Source organism: Phyllobates terribilis, unplaced genomic scaffold (genome assembly GCF_046119375.1).
Source record: "Phyllobates terribilis strain yellow unplaced genomic scaffold, ASM4611937v1 Scaffold_10__3_contigs__length_209671492, whole genome shotgun sequence".
NCBI lineage: Eukaryota > Metazoa > Chordata > Amphibia > Anura > Dendrobatidae > Phyllobates > Phyllobates terribilis.
In genome coordinates, this window is record NW_027362770.1 from 126,368,616 (window position 1) to 126,388,969 (window position 20,354).

The 20,354-nt window shown below is 45.1% G+C and overlaps 1 protein-coding gene across 2 annotated transcripts in view; it reads right to left on the reverse strand.

Annotated features, from left to right (window-relative positions):
- Positions 1–673: 673 nt before the first annotated feature.
- FLT4 (fms related receptor tyrosine kinase 4) overlaps positions 674–20,354 on the reverse strand; it is a 338,737-nt gene continuing 319,056 nt past the window's right edge. Inside the window, exons 27-30 of one of the 2 annotated variants that reach the window (XM_073649775.1) lie at positions 9,230–9,333; positions 5,616–5,736; positions 4,934–5,019; positions 674–4,131 (exon numbers count right to left, since the gene is read on the reverse strand). In XM_073649775.1, coding sequence (XP_073505876.1) covers positions 3,909–4,131; positions 4,934–5,019; positions 5,616–5,736; positions 9,230–9,333 — 534 coding nt within the window. In that variant the 3' untranslated portion in view covers positions 674–3,908. Of the gene's footprint in view, positions 4,132–4,933; positions 5,020–5,615; positions 5,737–9,229; positions 9,370–20,354 lie in introns of both variants that reach the window. The other variant, XM_073649774.1, reaches the window with a different exon arrangement.

Consider the following 20,354-nt stretch of genomic DNA (forward strand, 5'->3'; position numbering starts at 1 on the left):
AGCAACAGTACAGATATGCCATCTGGAAAATTGCTTACTGTGTCTAGCATTGCATTTGGTTACAAGAAACCAGCAGTATAGATAAAGTATCCCAGTGGGTTGGATCATCCGCCTTTGGGAACATTTTTTTAAATTATTTATATGTCTGTATTTGGGGCTAAAATATATTTTTGCAATTAGGTTTCATTAAAATTTTTGTCTCCTATAGCTGCTGAGTTGCACTGCCTATTGCTGGCTGCAGAATGAGTTAACTGAGAATCTGTCAGTCAGCATGCGATGAGATCAGACTTGGATTTTGTAACTCTTTTCTCTCATTTTTTCTGAGTTCCTCCTTGGAAGATCAGAGGTAAGTGATAGTCTTGCTTCATTAGCAAATGCGATGCTGCACATTAAAAGTTTATTCGTCAAACATTGTTGCTTTAGATCATACATGTCAAACTCTGGCCCGTGGGCCAAATCTGGTTATATTTGACCTGCGACACCAGAACCGCCACCCCTATGTGGTGCCAATATACTGTATGGAGGGAATATGTGGGGCCATTATACAGTATGGAGCATTATGTGGGGCCATTATACAGTATGGAAAGCTACGTGGGGCCATTATACTGTATGGAGGACTATGGGGCCATTATACAGTATGGAGCATTATGTGGGGCCCATTATACTGTATGGAGGACTATGTGGGGCCCATTATACTGTATGGAGGACTATGTGGGGCCATTATACTGTATGGAGGACTATGTGGGGCCATTATACTGTATGGAGGACTATGTGGGGCCATTATACAGTATGGAGGAATATGTGGGGCCATTATTCTATATGGAGGACTGTGTGGGGCCATTATACTTTATGGCGGACTATGTGGGCCCATTATTCTGTATGGAGGACTATGTGGGGCCCATTATTCTGTATGGAGGACTATGTGGGACCCATTATACTGTATAAAGCACTATGTGTGCCCATTATTCTGTATGGAGGACTATGTGGGGCCCATTATACTGTATGGAGGACTATGTGGGACCCATTATACTGTATTGAGGACTTTGTGGGGCCCATTATACTGTATGGAGGACTATGTGGGGCCCATTATTCTGTATGGAGGACTATGTGGGGCCATTATTCTGTATGGAGGACTATGTGGGACCCATTATACTGTATTGAGGACTTTGTGGGGCCCATTATACTGTATGGAGGACTATGTGGGGCCCATTATACTGTATGGAGGACTATGTGGGGCCCATTATACTGTATGGAGGACTATGTGGGGTCCATTATACTGTATGGAGGACTATGTGGGGCCCATTATACTGTATAAAGCACTATGTGGGGCCAATTATTCTGTATGGAGGACTATGTGGGGCCATTATACTGTGTGGAGGACTATGTAGGGCCCATTATACTGTATGGAGGACTCTGTGGGGCCCATTATTCTGTCTGGAGGACTATGTGGGGCCATTATACAGTATGGAGGAATATGTGGGGCCATTATTCTATATGGAGGATTATGTGGGGCCATTATACTTTATGGCGGACTATGTGGGGCCCATTATTCTGTATGGAGGACTATGTGGGGCCCCTTATTCTGTATGGAGGACTATGTGGGACCCATTATACTGTATAGAGCACTATGTGTGCCCATTATTCTGTATGGAGGACTATGTGGGGCCCATTATACTGTATGGAGGACTATGTGGGACCCATTATACTGTATTGAGGACTTTGTGGGGCCCATTATACTGTATGGAGGACTATGTGGGGCCCATTATTCTGTATAGAGGACTATGTGGGGCCCATTATACTGTATGGAGGACTATGTGGGACCCATTATACTGTATTGAGGACTTTGTGGGGCCCATTATACTGTATGGAGGACTATGTGGGGCCCATTATTCTGTATGGAGGACTATGTGGGGCCATTATTCTGTATGGAGGACTATGTGGGGCCCATTATACTGTATGGAAAGCTATGTGGGGCCTATTATTCTGAATGGAGGACTATGTAGGGCCCATTATACGGTATGGAGGACTCTGTGGGGCCATTATTCTGTATGGAAGACTATGTGGGGCCCATTATACTGTATGGAGGACTATGTGGGGCCCATTATTCTGTATGGAGGACTATGTGGGGCCCATTATACTGTATACTGATTGGCCCATGACTTTGTCCAAGTTTTTCATTTTGGTCCTCTGTGTGTTTAAGTTTGACATCCCTGTCTTAGGTGCACCAACCGGTGGCACAACATGACCATCGATTGGTAAACTTCTGCTGATCTGTGGTTGCTTGTGTGCCTGTTTACACAGGCAGACCAAAGCAAACGATGTGCACTGAGTGATCTATACTCGCTCGCTCAGTGTGCATAGGCTGCCATGGTTCTTGGCAGAACTGCATAAAAGATCATTTCATCCGATGAACGAGCGGTTTGCTCGTTCACTGGGTGATCGGCAGCCTGTCTACACTGCAAGATAATCGTGGAAGTTGTCCACTACTTTTTCATTGATGCCATATCCGTATAATAGGGCATCAATGTTTGATTCGCCTGTCACCCCTGCCAATCAGCTGTTATCGGTGGCGGCAGCCGCTGGCCGGAAATACTTGCTTGCGGTGCTTGTCCGTCTAGCTGTAGTGGTCGTCGCAGGGTACTGCACATCTGCCTCCTATTTAATTCAATGGGAGGACGATGTGCAGTACCCTGCGGCGGCCACTAAAGCTAGACAGCCAAGCACTGCAAGCAAGCACTTCCGGCCGCCGGCACCTATAACAGTTGATTGGCGGGGGTGCCAGGCGCGGAACCCCGGCTGATGAAACATTGATGCCCTTTCCTACGGATAGGGCATCAATGATAAAGTAGTGGACACCTTCTTTAACAATGCTCGTACACAATTATCTTGCAGTGTAAATGCCCTTTGAGTTACATAACAGATTCACTAAGATTATTGACATTAGCCATTCCAGTATAGTAGCGGTTGGGGACAGTCAGGTATCTTTACCTGACCGGAGCTTTTCTGATACACAGCTCCAAATCCCCTGCATAAAGATAGTGTTAAATTATTGCATTCATCTCAACTATAAAAACAGTATGTAGTAGGCAACATTACTAACACTTGAGAGAAAAAATGAGCTCTGACCTTCCTGACCGGACTGACATCCCCGAATACATCATCAGTCAACTCCAGCCACATCCAGCACAATGAGGCGCACTGGCCCCGAACACATGTGCAGGCGCTGAACGTGCAGGATGTCAATCAGACCAGTACTAAAGACTCCTGCGGTGAGTAGGGCTGCCATTACCATCCTGTGTAACACGGACCTCGTGGTTTAGGGGCTGTATATGGACGACAGTGGAGAGAGAGTACATATTGTGGTGCAAATCCACTTACGACTCAGATTGGGATCCACCCGCCATTCTTTCACTAGACCTAGCTCAATGAACATGTTCATGCTATATCGTCCATAATGAACAACGTAACAATATGGCACCTACAGCTTTTCAATGCAGCTTTATGTAAGTTATAGAATCAAATCCTATTATTATTTTTGTGACAAAAGCAATGAGCAATGTTTCAGTTTGCAGATAGGATACATAAATACTGAATACAGACATTGAATGCACGTCCTTTATAGGATTCGTATGACGTCTGCCATAAGGTGCCCATTTCTGAATTCTGAGCACTGGGAACACGGGACATAGTAAAGTCTCTCTCATTGTCCATGTTGGTATTTGTCTTATTTAACTCTCCAGTCTCCGATCTGCAAAAGCGGAGTAGTCCTGAGTATCAGTTACTCAGAGGCCCTCAAGAGGCTTAATTCCACCTTTTTTAGGTTTATATGGCAGATATAATTTATGAGTATGATGGGACAAAGCCTAGGCCTCTATGGTGGCTTAAGCTTTTTTCCAGTTGTAAGGTCCTCAATTTTCATCAGAGAAGAAAGAAGCATGGACGAGGTCAGGACTGCCGGAGCCTCCAGGGGGTGTGAAGCTGTCCCCCTCCGATTGTTCTGACAGCTCTCCATATTCACTGTTGTAAAATGTCTGCCCTCCGCTGTAAGACGGATATGATGACTGATTCCTGTTCTGGACGGATGAGCAGCTTGGTGCAGTAGTTTCCTTATTTCTACGAGAACTTTTACTGCTGTGGACGAAACAGATGAAGACTCAATAAAACTCAATACTGTAAAAGCTTACAAATCTTTAAAGGCTGTACCTACGTATAATTTTTTTTTCAATGTTCATTTGCTTCCTAGATGAAAAGTTACCTGCTTCCAGACCACCCATAGACTTTAAACGTCTGAGCAGCCACGCAATGTCATGATGTTGCAGGAGTGGAGAGCCACTTTTTAATAGTTTATTGCTTCACAAAGCAAAAAAACTGTTGATAAGAAGAAGAGCCTAAAACATGATAGGAATACTGGGACCCTCAGATGCTAACACACTGGAAAAAGTCTTTACCAGGGGCATAACTTCAGGGTAGTGGGCTCCAATGAAAAATCTCTAACAAAGCCCACAACTATCAGGGGTCTTTACTAGTTTCGGTCTTCTCATATGGGTCATAGAGTCCTTTTTGGCTCTAGGACCTGCATGTGAAGACTCGTCATCTATCCTATAGATCCACCTTTTCTTACAACGTTGCGCTGTGCAGTTCCTCTGGTGTTCCCACTGGGGAAGTAGGGATAGTGACCTGTGGGTGGTACAATTCTGTTATCAGTTGGGTGCGTTCTGCACAGTTTACACAGTTGTATTTTTGGGGAAAAACCTACTGAAGACCACAGTCTCTGATATAGTTAGAAGAAGCATTTTTTATTATATTGACTCCCAGTAAATTGATACTTTACACTAGCAAATTGCTAATTCTACAATGTAAAGGCAACAAAACTAAAACTTAAAATGTAAAATATATTGTACAAAAATGGCCAATAACTATTATAATAACTTACCTGTACACACCATCTGTCCTGTGTCTGTTCTCTATCCTCTCCAGTTCTTCTGAAGCCAGTACCATCCCACTGTCTGTCTGATTGTCCTGCAGAAAACCATTAAAATGACCATTAGTTTGGAGACAACAATCAACATCAACGCCATTTTATGAGTCCGGCTAACAAATGAGAGAACGTATGAGTCCAGGTGTATTCATTCTCTGCCTACAGTCAGATTGACAGCTGCGGCTTGTACAGAGCAGCGTGAGATCTCAGCAACAATAGCAGGGAGGAGGGGCATTGAGGAACTGTCATATATACATTTTGACATAGATTTTCAGAGTAAATACACAAGCCTCATCAGATATACAACATTTTTTATTTAATAATGTATGCAGGTTGTATTGTGAAATCTGGTGACATCCACTTTAAACAGAGTTTTTCAAGGTAAGAGCTGCAGAAGCCACAGTAATGCAGGCTAAACATTTCCTTTGAGCAATTTAAAGGGATTGTCCCATCAGTACAGTCCCTGTCTATATTTTTTTACGACAAGCAAAAATCTTTAGAGGTTGCGTGTTCGGATTATCTCATTGCAATGTCGTGAAACAATTCTAAAATATGTCCCAGTGAGGAGATAATTAGTTTTCTACAACTAAACTTTTATTTTTACACAGAAGATATGCATAGGACACATAGCTCTCACCGGGTGACCTTTATGCATCACATTTGTCATTGGAAATTCTTCAAATATTTTGAGTCTTGATGGACATCGGATCTGGTTGCCTCCAGTGAAGCAGCCAGGAAAAGAAACACAGTTGTAATACCTGTGTGGGCAAAAAAAAAGAAAGTTACTAATATACACTGCTCAAAAAAATAAAGGGAACACTCAAATAACACATCCTAGATCTGAATGAATGAAATATTCTCATTGAATACTTTGTTCTGTACAAATTTGAATGTGCTGACAACAAAATCACACAAAAATCATCAATGGAAATCAAATTTATTAACCAATGGAGGCCTGGATTTGGAGTCACCCCCAAAATTGGAAAAACACACTACAGGCTGATCCAACTTTGATGTAATGTCCTTAAAACAAGTCAAAATGAGGCTCAGTATTGTGTGTGTCCTCCACGTGTCTGTATGACCTCCCTACAACGCCTGGGCATGCTCCTGATGAGGTTGCGGATGGTCTCCTGTGGGATCTTCTCCCAGACCTGGACTAAACCATCCGACAACTCCTGGACAGTCTGTGGTGCAACGTGACGTTGGTGGATGGAGCGAGACATGATGTCCCAGATGTGCTCAATCGGATTCAGGTCTGGGGAACGGGCGGGCCAGTCCATAGCTTCAATGCCTTCATCTTGCAACTGCTGACACACTCCAGCCACATGAGGTCTGGCATTGTCCTGCATTAGGAGGAACCCAGGGCCAACCGCACCAGCATATGGTCTCACAAGGGGTCTGAGGATCTCATCTCGGTACCTAATGGCAGTCAGGCTACTTCTGGTGAGCACATGGAGGGCTGTGCGGCCCTCCAAAGAAATGCCACCCCACACCATTACTGACCCACTGCCAAACCGGTCATGCTGAAGGATGTTGCAGGCAGCAGATCGCTCTCCACGGCGTCTCCAGACTCTGTCACGTCTGTCACATGTGCTCAGTGTGAACCTGCTTTCATCTGTGAAGAGCACAGGGCGCCAGTGGCGACTTTGCCAATCCTGGTGTTCTGTGGTAAATGCCAAGCGTCCTGCACGGTGTTGGGCTGTGAGCACAACCCCCATCTGTGGACGTCAGGCTCTCATACCACCCTCATGGAGTCGGTTTCTAACCGTTTGTGCAGACACATGCACATTTGTGGCCTGCTGGAGGTCATTTTGCAGGGCTCTGGCAGTGCTCCTCCTGTTCCTCCTTGCACAAAGGAGGAGGTAGCGGTCCTGCTGCTCGGTTGTTGCCCTCCTAGGGCCCCCTCCACGTCTCCTGGTGTACTGGCCTGTCTCCTGGTAGCGCCTCCAGCCTCTGGACACTACGCTGACAGACACAGCAAACCTTCTTGCCACAGCTCGCACTGATGTGCCATCCTGGATGAGCTGCACTACCTGAGCAACTTCTGTGGGTTGTAGAGTCCGTCTCATGCTACCACGAGTGTGAAAGCACAACCAACATTCAAAAGTGACCAAAACATCAGCCAGAAAGCATTGGTACTGAGATGTGGTCTGTGGTCTCCACCTGCAGAACCACTCCTTTATTGAGGGTGTCTTGATAATTGCCAATAGTTTCCATCTATTGTCTATTCCATTTGCACAACAGCATGTGAAATTGATTGTCAATCAGTGTTGCTTCCTAAGTGGACAGTTTGATTTCACAGAAGTTTGATTTACTTGGAGTTATATTCTGTTGTTTAAGTGTTCCCTTTATTTTTTGAGCAGTGTATATATATATATATATATATATATATATATATACACACACTTATATATATTCTTCACATCCTGAATGGCCAAAGTGACAGTTAACAAGCCCAAAAGTGTTAGTGGTTGCAACTGATTCACATTACAGCCCTGTGTGGTCTGTGTGGGAGGTGTTCAGATTTATGGTAGCGACACTGCAGGTGAAACTAAGATTTACATATTTCATTTTTTAGACAATGGTTATCTGTGTACTGAGTGGATGTGCCAAGTCCTTCAGATTAAGAGATGATCTCTGTAGTTGTTCTCCACTTTGGCTAATAAAGTAGGGTCCAGAACGGAAAATCCACACTATTAAAGAGGTTGTCCAGCCTTATGCTACAAGTCTGCGGTTATGCTATGTGACTGCAGCCTTGGGAATACTCCCACCGCATGCACTGCTGACTGAGGATTCTCTGATGCCGGCGGTGGGAGTGGGTGGTCATGTGATGGCAGTATGTGATTTGCATACTTCTGGTCTCATTCCAACTAGACTGTGTCCGGCCTCGCTCGATACACTTGCATTGAGCAAGGCTGCACCCATCTAGTCGGCACGTGACCACATGAATACAAATTGCATACTGCAATCACGCGCCCGCCACTCCTGGCACCGGCACTAAAGAATCCTAACAATGTGCAGTGCACACGATGTGAGGACTCACAAGTCTGCAGTCGCACAGAGTGACTGCAGACTTGTAGCCTGAGGCTGGACAACCTTTTTAACTTAGAATGCCACAATAGTGTATGTGAAATTGGGTTTTCGATGGTATTCTTCCCGATAGAGGAGCTGAGAAATAAGGATCTTGAAAAAGTTGAAAAAATCCTGAAGAAAGATGGGTGACATTAAGTAAGCACAATGCTGGCATACATGCTTTTTAAAACATTTTTTAACCCTATTTGCACCTTGGAAAATGTCTAGAAAAGAAGGCTTGGGTAAGAGGAGTCTTAAAGGGGTTGTGCTAGGACTGAACGATTGATGATCTATCTGGAGGCTAGGTCATCAGTATGAGATTGGAGGAGGTCTTACATTTGGCACCCCCACTAATCAGCTGAAATCTACTAATCTGTTACAGAGTGGAACACAGCAACCAAATACATTTCTTAGGTGCCACTACAGTGTTCTGCAGTTTATCTCCCATACATCTGAATGGGTGAGAAACCACAGTACTCGGCTGAGAACCTTGACAGAGCTGTAGCACTGATTAATAATCCAGTTTCTTGAAATAGCCTGATGAAGCTTTCCAAAGCGAAACACACAGTGTGAATGGTACCTTAAGCTATGATAGGTTTACTTTTGCACTTTTCAAAACCTGACGTTTAGTTTATTCTCTCTTGGTTGTTTATAGCACCTGGATTGACCAGTGTTACAGGAGGCTCCTTGCCATGGACCTCAGGGGGCTATACTTTAGGGTTGAAGACAAAAAAAAAAAAAAGAGGACTTGAACTCTAGTGCCATCTATTGGAAGTGGCAATCCTATAAATCAATATCGACCCTTGAACAGCTTGACCATATGACCCAGGATAAGTGCCAAACCAGAGTATCTATTTCAGCCCACTCTATTAGCGCTCATACATACATATTTTTGGTATTGTGTCACCCCCATGTGTTCACTTGTTGAACTGATCAGCTCAGTTATGCCCCTTTTTCTCTGTGACGGCCACATGCCCTTTTATATGTTTTTTTTTTAATATATTCTATTTTGCTGGTTTGCTGGTTATAGTGTCAATAATCAAAAAAGTGTCTTTTTTGTTTTCTACAATTGTTTTGCACAGTTGCTTTATACTTACAGGATTAATAAACTCCTCTCGCTGTTTTTTAAGAGGATCTTACAATTTAATTTCAGACTTTACCTGTGACGCATTGTCTTACCTGACAGCCAAGTTATGACAGTGCAGTCTCATGTCACATTCCTCCTCGTCTGAGTTGTTTTGTGGGCAGATTGGTGACTGGGACAAGTCCATTTCCTCGGAGCTCTGGGAATCATTAAGGGGGATGTAGTCTTTTCCTTCCTGTACATGATATCAGTTTACAATGATATAAAGATGATCCCTAATTTTTCACATTTATTTGTTTGGTATATAGGTTTAACAATAGGACTGACAACATTTTAGGGAATTATTTAAATCAAACATTTTACTTGATGGTCAGCAGCGGCGTAGCTACCGCAGTCGCATTGGTCGCCACCGTGATCGGGCCCGGTAGGTGAGGGGCCCGGTGGATAAGGGGCCCGTTTGATGAGGGGCCCACCGACACCAGCAAATGCTTCAGCTAGATGTGCGTCCTCGGCCATCTGGTCTGTGCGTGACAATATATGCTGCCGGCCAATCAGAGGCCAGCAGCTGATGTCGGCATGCACATTTCATGCGCTCCTGTCGTTTGCACGCTGAAGCCAGGTGCCCGCTTCTGAAGAGGACACCTCGTGGCAGGGGAGTGGAGGGAAGAAAATTTATTTTTTTTAAATCAGTGAGTACATGGTGGCCATATTACTACAAGGATGACTATGGGCTGTGTATTATACTACATGGATAACTATGGGCTGTGCATTATACTACATGGATAACTATGGGCTGTGCATTATACTACATGGATGACTATGGGCTGTGCATTATACTACATGGATAACTATGGGCTGTGCATTATACTACATGGATGACAATGGGCTGTGAAATATACTACATGGAGGACTATGGGCTGTGAAATATACTACATGGATGACTATGGGCTGTGCATTATACTACATGGATGACTATGGGCTGTGCATTATACTACATGGATGACTATGGGCTGTGCATTATACTATATGGAGGACTATGGGCTGTGCATTATACTACATGGATGACTATGGGCTGTGCATTATACTACATGGAATGACTATGGGCTGTGCATTATACTACATGGATGACTATGGGCTGTGCATTATACTACATGTCTGACTATGGGCTGTTCATTATACTACATGTATGACTATGGACTGTGCTTTATACTACATTGATGGACTATGGGCTGTGCTTTATACTACATGGATGACTATGGGCTGTGCATTATACTACATTGATGGACTATGGGCTGTGCATTATACTACATGGATGACTATGGGCTGTGCATTATACTACATGGATGACTATGGGCTGTGCATTATACTACATGGATGACTATGGGCTGTGCATTATACTACATGGATGACTATGCGCTGTGCATTATACTACATGGATGACTATGGGCTGTGCATTATACTACATGGATGACTATGCGCTGTGCATTATACTACATTGATGGACTATGGGCTGTGCATTATACTACATGGATGACTATGGGCTGTGCATTATACTACATGGATGACTATGGGCTGTGCATTATACTACATGGATGACTATGGGCTGTGCATTATACTACATGGATGACTATGCGCTGTGCATTATACTACATTGATGGACTATGGGCTGTGCATTATACTACATGGATGACTATGGGCTGTGCATTATACTACATGGATGACTATGGGCTGTGCATTATACTACATGGATAACTATGGGCTGTGCATTATACTACATGGATGACTATGGGCTGTGCATTATACTACATGGATGACTATGGGCTGTGAAATATACTACATGGAGGACTATGGGCTGTACATTACACTACATGAAGGATTATGGGCTGTGCATTATACTACATGGATGACTATAGGCTGTGAAATATACTACATAGATGACTATATGCTGTGTATCATGCTACATTGATGATTATGTACTGTGCATTATGCTACATGGATGACTATGGGCTGTGCATTATGCTACATGGCTGACTGTGTAGTGTGTATTATACAACATGAAGGACTATGGGCTGTGCATTATACTACATGAAGGACCATGGGCTGTGCATTATACTACATGGATGACTATGGGATGTGCATTATACAACATGGATGACTATGGGCTGTGCATTATACTACATGGATGACTATGGGCTGTGCATTATACTACATGGATAACTATGGGCTGTGCATTATACTACATGAATGACTAGGGGCTGTGCATTATGCTACATAGATGACTATGGGCTGTGCATTATACTACATGAAGGACTATGGGCTGTGCATTATACTACATGTATGACTATGGGCTGTGCATTATGCTACATGGATGACTATGGGCTGTGCATTATACTACATGAAGGACTATGGGCTGTGCATTATACTACATGTATGACTGTGGGCTGTGCATTATACTACATGGATGACTATGGGCTGTGCAATATACTACATGGATGACAATGGGCTATGCAGGGCCGCCATCAGGGCATTACTGCCCTTACTGATGTAAGGGGCCCTGTGAGCAGCACTACAGAGGGGGGGCCCCCTTGTGCTTCTGCTCACGGGGGCCCCATGCTGTAACAAAGTGCTGAGCGGCGGGGCGCCGCCTTTGGTGGCACACACCTCTGCTCTAAGTGCCTTACCGGAGTTCTGCAGCCCCGCAGCTCCAGCAGTTCCCACATATTTCTCCTGACTTCTGGTCAGGTGACATCGCGCATGCGCCATCACCTGACCAGAAGTCTGGAGAACCCAGCGGCATATTTCTCCTCGGAGCAGGGACCCTAGTAGCACTGAACGGCCGTACAGCAGTTCCAAGGCAGTCCCTCCTCACCTTCAGTGACGTGCTGGTGAAGGCGCCTATGTGATGACTCATCGCGTACGTGCCTGCAGAGAGCGCCAGGATGCCAGTACTGCTGCAGGGATCGTATGAGAGGTAAGTATGAAAACTTTATTTTTTTAAATAGAATTAATTAAATGGTCTTGGGGGAGAGCACATGATGCATTGGGTGTGGGGGATGAGCACATGGAGGGTGGGAAGAGAACATGGGGAATTGGGAGTGGAGGTTTGGAAGAGCACATGGAAGATTGGGAATGGCAGTAGGGAGAATGAACACATGGGGAATTGGTAATAGAGAGTGGGGCGAGCCCATGGAGAACTGGGAGTGGGGGGGTGAGCACATGGAGGATTGGGAGTGGGGGGATGAGCACATGGAGAATTGGGAGTGGAGGGTGGGGAGAGCACATGGAGAATTGAGAGTGGAGGTTTGGAAGAGCACATGAAGAATTGGGAGTGGAGGTTTGGAAGAGCACATGGAGAATTGGGAGTGGAGGTTTGGAAGAGCACATGGAGAATTGGGAGTGGAGGTTTGGAAGAGCACATGGAGAATTGGGAGTGGAGGTTTGGAAGAGCACATGGAGAATTGGGAGTGGAGGTTTGGAAGAGCAAATGGTGAATTGGTAGTGGGGGTGATTACAGCAAATGATGAACTGGGAGTGGGGGTGGGGAGAGAAAATGATGAACTGGGAGTGTGGGGTGGGGAGAGCAAATGGTGAATGGGGGTGGGGAGAGCAAATGATGAATTGAGAGTTGGGGAGAGCAAATGATGAATTGGGAGTGGGGGAGAGTAAATGATGATGAATAGAGGATGGGGTTGGGGAGAGCACGAACATGACATAATGAATTGGGGCAGAGGGTGCATGTAAATATAATGAATCGGGGGAGCAGGAGATACAGAGTAGGGGTCGTTGAGGATGACGGAGTGTGACTGGTAATACATTGGGGGAAAGAGTACATGTTCTAATTAATTTATATATTTATTAGGTGGGGAAGGTGGCTATTTACAGTTAGTGAGGGCACTGGGGTGGATTACAATTTATATTTGGAATGGTGGGTTGCATAATAACTAATTATATATTAATGGTGGATGCACATCTGTATTCAGCTGTGTAATGTAGAAGTTAGGGAATGTGCTCTAGATAACTGTGTGTTATTTTATGCAGAGACGAGTCCTGGCTGGAAGAAGTGATGGCGGTCTGTGCTGGATGAAGGAGAAAAGCGAAGATGAAGAACTTCACCTAGAGACGTCACCGGTGAGTCAGTGTGTTATCTGTACACTGACACTATACACTAATACTATGTACAGGGCTCCTGTGTATAATGTCACTGGTGATCACTGTATTACCTGTACACTATATGCAGAGCTCCTGTGTATAATGTCACTGGTGATCACTATATTACCTGTACACTGTATACCATGTACAGAGCTCCCGTGTATAATGGCACTTATGATAATATTGTGTTTATTTATTAATGATCAGTATTGTAGTATTTGGTCACTATGTGGTGGTAATATGTGGTCGAGTCATGGTGTGGCGGTATTTGTCCCTTGTATGTGGTATTATTTGGTGACAATGTGGTGGTAATATGTGGTCTGGTCATGGTGTGACGGTATTTGTTCCTGGTATGTGGTATTATTCGGTCACTATGTGGTGGTAATATCTGGTGTGGTGGTATTTGTCCCGTGTATGTGGTATTATTAGTCATTTTAAAAAATCTATATGACACATTCCCTTAAAGAAAAATAAATAGAAATATACCTAAAAAGAGTATTAGATATTTAATTTTTTTTAATAGGTTAGAGTAGAGTAGGGCCTGGCCAGAAGAGTCTACCTTATTGTGGTAAAAATCCTTTGGCCGAAACAAAAGCTGATGGCTATGTGTGTGATCTGGTGTTCACTGGGAACTGGTAATGTGTGATTGGTGAGGAAGTGGAGTTTTTCCAAGAGTGGGCAGTGGGACTGTAGAAGGTTCGAGGGATAGAGGTGGAGCTGGGGTGAAGTCTGGGCGGAGTCTCAAGGGCGCCCAAAAATTTTGCCAGTATGGGGCCTATATGGAGGACTATGTGGATGGGGAATTATACTATAGGGAGGACTATGGGGAGCGCATCATACTTCTACTATGGAGCCCCATGATTTCTATGTACGCCCCTGGTGAGTATAATGATTTATTTTTTTCTATACATTAAAGAACAGCGGCAGAACGAGGGACATATACCAGGATGGGAGATATATATCTATATATACCATGATGAGGCCCAGGATAAGGAACATATACCAGGATGGGGGATATAAATACCATGATGGGGCTGTGAATGAGGGACATATATACCAGGATGAGGGACATAATTACCAGGATGGAGGGCATATATATCCCAAGATAAGAGACATATATACCCGGATGGATGACATATACCGTATTTATATATAATCCGGATAGGGGGGGGGGTCTACTGGTCCAAATTTTTCACCAGGGCCCATCAGACTCTAGTTACGCCACTGGTGGTCAAAACTCTTACAGGCAACTGCCTTGATGTCAAGAATTTTCGATGGTGCAGTTGTAAACTATAGATACTTTATAATATAAATATATATTACAAATATATTTATAGATATAACACTTGTTTGTGAACTGATTGGTCCTAAGTGAAAGAACTGATGATTGTGTTAATACTTAAAGGAAATCTGTCACCAGGTTTTTGCTATGTATTCTTACAACAGCATGATGCATAAGCAGAGACCCCGATTCCAGTGATGTGTCCCTTACTGAGCTGCTTGCTGTCACTTTGATACAATCACTATTTTCTTTGCTGTAGATTTAGCAGACCTCAGAATGCTGAATTCTGTATAACCCCGCCCACACCAATGATTGGCAGCTTTCTGTGTACACTGTATACTGACAGATAGGTGCTAATCAGTGGTGGGTGTAACGGGTCTGGGAGGCGGAACCTCTGAGCTACTATACAAGGGGGCGGTCCTTGTAAGGGAGCGGGTGGCGACCAGGCAGGCAGTCACAGCAGGTGACCGGGACAGTCTCTGGAAGAACGGGCAGGAGGTCACGGCAAGTGACCGGGGCAGTCTCTGGATGAACGGGCAGATGGTCACGGCAAGTGACCGGGGCAGTCTCTGGGTAAAGGGTTGGTACGACCTGTGGCGGCTGATGGTAGACGTGAGCTCCCAGGTGAGCAGGCGAGAGTCTCTGGATAAACAGGTGGTCACAGCATGTGACGGCGGAGCCTCCAGGAAGACCAACAGACAGGCGGCAGATAAGCGCTCCCAGGTGAGCGGGCAGAAGTCTCTGGACAGGCGGGTGGTCACAGCATGTGACGGCAGAGCCTCCAGGTAGGCTAGCAGACAGGCAGCAGATGAGCGCTCCCAGGTGAGCGGGCAGGAGTCACTGGACAGGCAGGTGGTCACAGCACGTGACGGCGGAGCCTCCAGGTAGGCTAGCAGGCAGGTAGCAGATGTGCGCTACCAGGTGAGCGGGCAAGCTGGTCCATAGACAGACTGACAGGAGTTGGAAGGCAGACCGTCGGACCTCAGGCAAGCAGGCGGGTAGCTGATGTGCGCTCCCAGGTGAGCGGGCAAGCTGGTCCTTAGACAGACTGACAGGAGTTGTAAGGCAGACCGTCGGACCTCAGGCTAGCAGGCAGGTAGCAGAATATCAGGCAGGAATAAGACAGCAAGCTGGCAGGAATCTGGCAGGTATCTGGCAGGTAACTGGCAACGGGACCTGAGGGCTGAAGCAGAGTAGTGAACAGTGCAACAACATTGCTCGGGCACCTCCATTTTGGAGGAGGTGCCTTATATATGGTGAAGTCCTCCGGCCATTGGCCGGGGACTCCTTAGGACGGCGCGCGCGGCCCCTTTAAGAGGGAGGGAGAGCGCGCGTGCGCGCCCTAAGCACAGTGGCCGGGAAGGAGCGCGCGCTGCCAGCAGAGCGGGAGGAGGACGCCGGGCACGGAGCAGAGAGGTGAGGGGAACAGCGTCCCTGCCTAGCAGAGGGCAGGGACGCCGGCGCTACAGTACCCCCCCCTTTAGGCCCCCCCTTTTTTAGGCCAGACAGAAATTTAGCAAGGATAAGAGGGGCATGGATGTTCTCCCGGGGCTCCCACGTTCTCTCCTCAGGACCAAACCCCTTCCAATCTACTAGAAAAAAGGTCTTTCCTCTTACCCTTTTGGTGGCAAGTGTTAGAACCTTGCTCTTAGGTTTTTTTTCCTTTGCTGGTCACATGACCTTGTTGGCCTATTTAATCCTGCTCCGCCCTTCTGGCTTTGCTGGACTTCATTGTATAACTACTTTCTAGCTAGCCTGTGCTCTGTATCTAACTCTGTTAGTTTGCTTGGTCTACGGACCTCTATGTTCTATATATTTTGTTTGTTCGTCTGTCTGCTACTATTTCTGTTAGGAGGTGTCCCATATTCCTCCCAGTCCTTAGTGCTTGTAGGGATTCCTTCCCCACATCTATAGGTCTCCGTACAGACTAGCTTAGGACTTTAGCAGGTCTGATCGCAGGATCAGGTTCCCAGTTACATCGTAGGGATTCAGCTGAGTTCTATCGTAGGGACAGATCTCCTCTCTTTCCTTAGCTCTGGTAGCAGAACATAACAGTAAGTCCAGCCCGCAAATTCTCTAAGGAAAGATTTTTCTGTTCCATCATGGTGTCGGTTCAGGATTTGGCTAAACACCTGCAGGGACTCTCTCTGGAAGTGGCCGAGCTCCGTCAGCACGTGAGTAACTGTCCTGGAGCACATTTCTTGGAGCCTAAGGTATGTTTGCCGGATTTATTTTTTGGTGAACACCGAGAATTTTTTTTCATTTAAAAATGCTTGCTTATTGTATTTTCGTTTGAGACCCAAGTCCTCTGGGGATGAATCCCAGCGCATAGGGTTCATAATGTCACTTTTGCGCAAAGAGCCTCAGGAGTGGGCCTTTTCTTTGCAACCTAGTGATACATGCTTCAGATCAGTGGATAGTTTTTTTTCTGCTTTGGGACTATTATATGATGATCCTGACCGTGTCGCATCAGCTGAGACTGAGTTGAGACGTTTGAAACAGGGATCAGGTAATGTGGAAAAATATTGTACTCATTTCCGTCGATGGTCTACTCAAACAGGGTGGAACGATTCTGCTCTGAAAAGTCTATTTCTTGCTGGGCTCAATGAAAGGGTTAAAGACCTGCTAATTGCTTATCCTACACCTGAAGATTTGCAACAGGCTATGCAATTAGCTATACGGGTGGATAGGAGACTGCGTGCAAGGGTTAATGAGAGCAAATCCTCTGCTATGTCAGTTTCTGGTTATGAGAATGTGTGTACTAACAGTGGTGAACCGATGGAGATTGGATCGGTGGCACCTCGCTCTCAAGAAAAAGATCGTAGATTTTCTGAAGGCTTGTGTTTCTATTGCGGAAAATCTGGTCATTTGATTAAAGGCTGTGAGCTTCGTATGAAGAAAGAAAAAAAAATGGTCAGTCATGCCCGTATTGCCTGTTTAAATTCCAAGGGTGTATTTTTAGCTGCTTCCACGATTGCTCAGGAAAAATTAATGGAATTTCGGGTGTTTGTTGATTGTGGGTCTACTCTGAATGTTATTGATGGGGGATTCTTGGAAAGACTCAATTTAAAACCCGAACCTTTATCATCCCCCATTGCTGTGGTTTCTGTGGATGGTTCCCCTTTGAAGAATATTACTCTCAAGGTCTGTGAATTTCCTCTCACTATTAATGGTGTTCACCATGAGAAATTGGATTTGGTAGTTTTGAATAACTTGCCTTCTCCAGTAATATTGGGATTGCCCTGGTTAAAATTTCACAATCCTGTACTGGATTGGTCTACCAGTGAAATTAAATCCTGGAGCCATAAATGTTATGACAAGTGTTGTAACGGGCGTATTGCAGCTTTGGATAGGGGAGAATTGCCTGTTCCTATTCAGGATTTTTGGAGAGTTTTTTCTGAGAAGGAATCGCAGGTTTTGCCTCCCCATAGAGACTATGATTGTTCTATTGAATTTGTCCCTGGAGCGACTCTTCCTAAAAGTCGTTTATTTAACCTTACTATTCCTGAGAGGAAGGCTTTGGAGGAATACATACAGACAAGTTTGGCCGCCGGTCACATTAGGCCCTCTAAGTCTCCTGTGGCGGTTGGATTTTTTTTTGTAAAAAAAAAGGACGGCGGTTTACGTCCTTGTCTGGATTTTCGTGAGATTAACAAAATTACTGTACGCAATCCTTACCCACTGCCATTGATTCCTGATCTGTTTAACCAGTTAATGGGGGCCAAGTGGTTCTCTAAAATTGACCTTAAGGGGGCATACAATCTGTTGCGCATGAAGGAGGGTGACGAATGGAAGACTGCTTTTAACACTCCTGTGGGTCATTTTGAGAATCTCGTTATGCCTTTTGGTCTTACTAATGCTCCTGCATTTTTTCAGAATCTTATTAATGACATCCTTAGACCTTTGATTGGCAAAAATGTGGTTGTGTATTTGGATGACATTTTGATTTATTCGCCGGATCTGGAGTCTCATTGGCGGAGCGTACGTGAGGTATTACAGTTATTAATGGACAATTTGCTTTTTGCTAAGCTGGAGAAATGTGAGTTCGCTGTACAGAGAATTAGTATTTTGGGTTACATTATCTCCAGCGAAGGTTTTGAGATGGACCCGGTTAAAGTTCAAGCTGTACAGGAATGGCCTAGGCCTATTGGTTTGAAATCGATACAGAGGTTTTTAGGTTTCGCCAATTATTACAGAAAATTCATAAAATTTTTTTCTAGTATTGTCAAACCTCTGACCGATCTCACCAGGAAAGGTGCTGATGCGGTTCAGTGGTCTTCTGAGGCCATTGAAGCTTTTGTGTATCTCAAGGAGAGGTTCACCTCTGCTCCCATCCTTATGCAGCCTGATGTGACTAAGCCGTTTTTGGTTGAGGTTGATGCTTCCTCTGTGGGGGTTGGCGCAGTATTGTCTCAGGATAACGGGGATGGATTACATCCCTGTGCCTTTTTTTCAAAAAAATTTTCGGAGACTGAACTGAATTACGATATTGGTAATCGGGAATTATTGGCTATTAAACTCGCATTTGAACACTGGCGCCACTTCTTGGAAGGTGCGGAATTTCCCGTTCAGGTTCTTACGGATCATAAAAATCTGATATATCTTGATGCTGCCAAGCGCCTGAATGCCCGTCAGGCTAGGTGGGCACTGTTTTTCTCGCGGTTTAATTTCTCCGTTACTTACATCCCTGGTACTAAGAATGTTAAGGCGGATGCCTTGTCTCGCAGTTTTTCTCCCATAGTCGGTGCTGAGAAAGAGGAGAACATTTTACAAGAAGGTGTTGTGATAGCTGCTTTGGACTCCGTTTTGGAAGATGAGATTCTTAAAGCACAGGAGAATGCCCCATCTAACACTCCTCATGGGAGGTTGTTTGTGCCTGGGACCTTTAGGAGAGATTTGTTTGTTGAGTGTCACGAATCTCGGTTGGCAGGTCATCCTGGAATCTCTGAGACCAAGAGACTGGTGGGTCGCAGTTTTTGGTGGCCTGGATGGCAGAAGGAAGTCATTAAGTGGGTGCGTCAATGTACTATATGTGCTAGATCTAAGTCCTCACATGCTCCTGCTGCGGGGTTGCTTTGTCCTTTGGAGGTTCCCAGTGCTCCTTGGACTTTATAACTGACCTTCCCCCCTCTGAGGGTTTTACTGTCATCTGGGTGGTCATGGACCGTTTTAGCAAGATGTGTCACTTGGTTCCCTTCATCAAACTGCCCTGCGCTAAAACTCTCGCTAAGGCCTTTGTCAAGGAAATTGTCAGACTACATGGCGTTCCTACTGACATTGTTTCTGATAGGGGTCCTCAGTTCGTGGCTCGTTTTTGGCGTGCCTTTTGTGACAGGTTGGGAGTTCATTTGTCGTTCTCGTCCGGATATCATCCTGAATCTAATGGCCAGACAGAAAGGAAAAACCAGGATGTTGAGCAGTTCTTGCGTTGTTTTGTGGCAGACAATCAAGAGGGGTGGTCTGAGTTTCTGCCACTTGCTGAATTTGCTCTGAACAATCATGCATCTTCTTCTGCTGGTTGTTCGCCTTTTTTTTGTTGTTCTGGGAGACATCCGTCGTTTGGGTCGTTCTCCAAGTTGGGATCTGCCGTGCCTGAGGAGGAGAATTTTTCCGGTGATTTGGAGAGAGTTTGGACGGATGTGCGTGGTAATCTTCAGGAGGCCAACAGAAAATCTAAAGACTACTTTGATAGGAAGCGACAGGAGGTTTTGTTCGCTGTTGGTGACATGGTTTGGTTGTCCTCTAGGAATCTGCGGTTGAGGATTCCTTCTAAGAAATTGGGTCCCAAG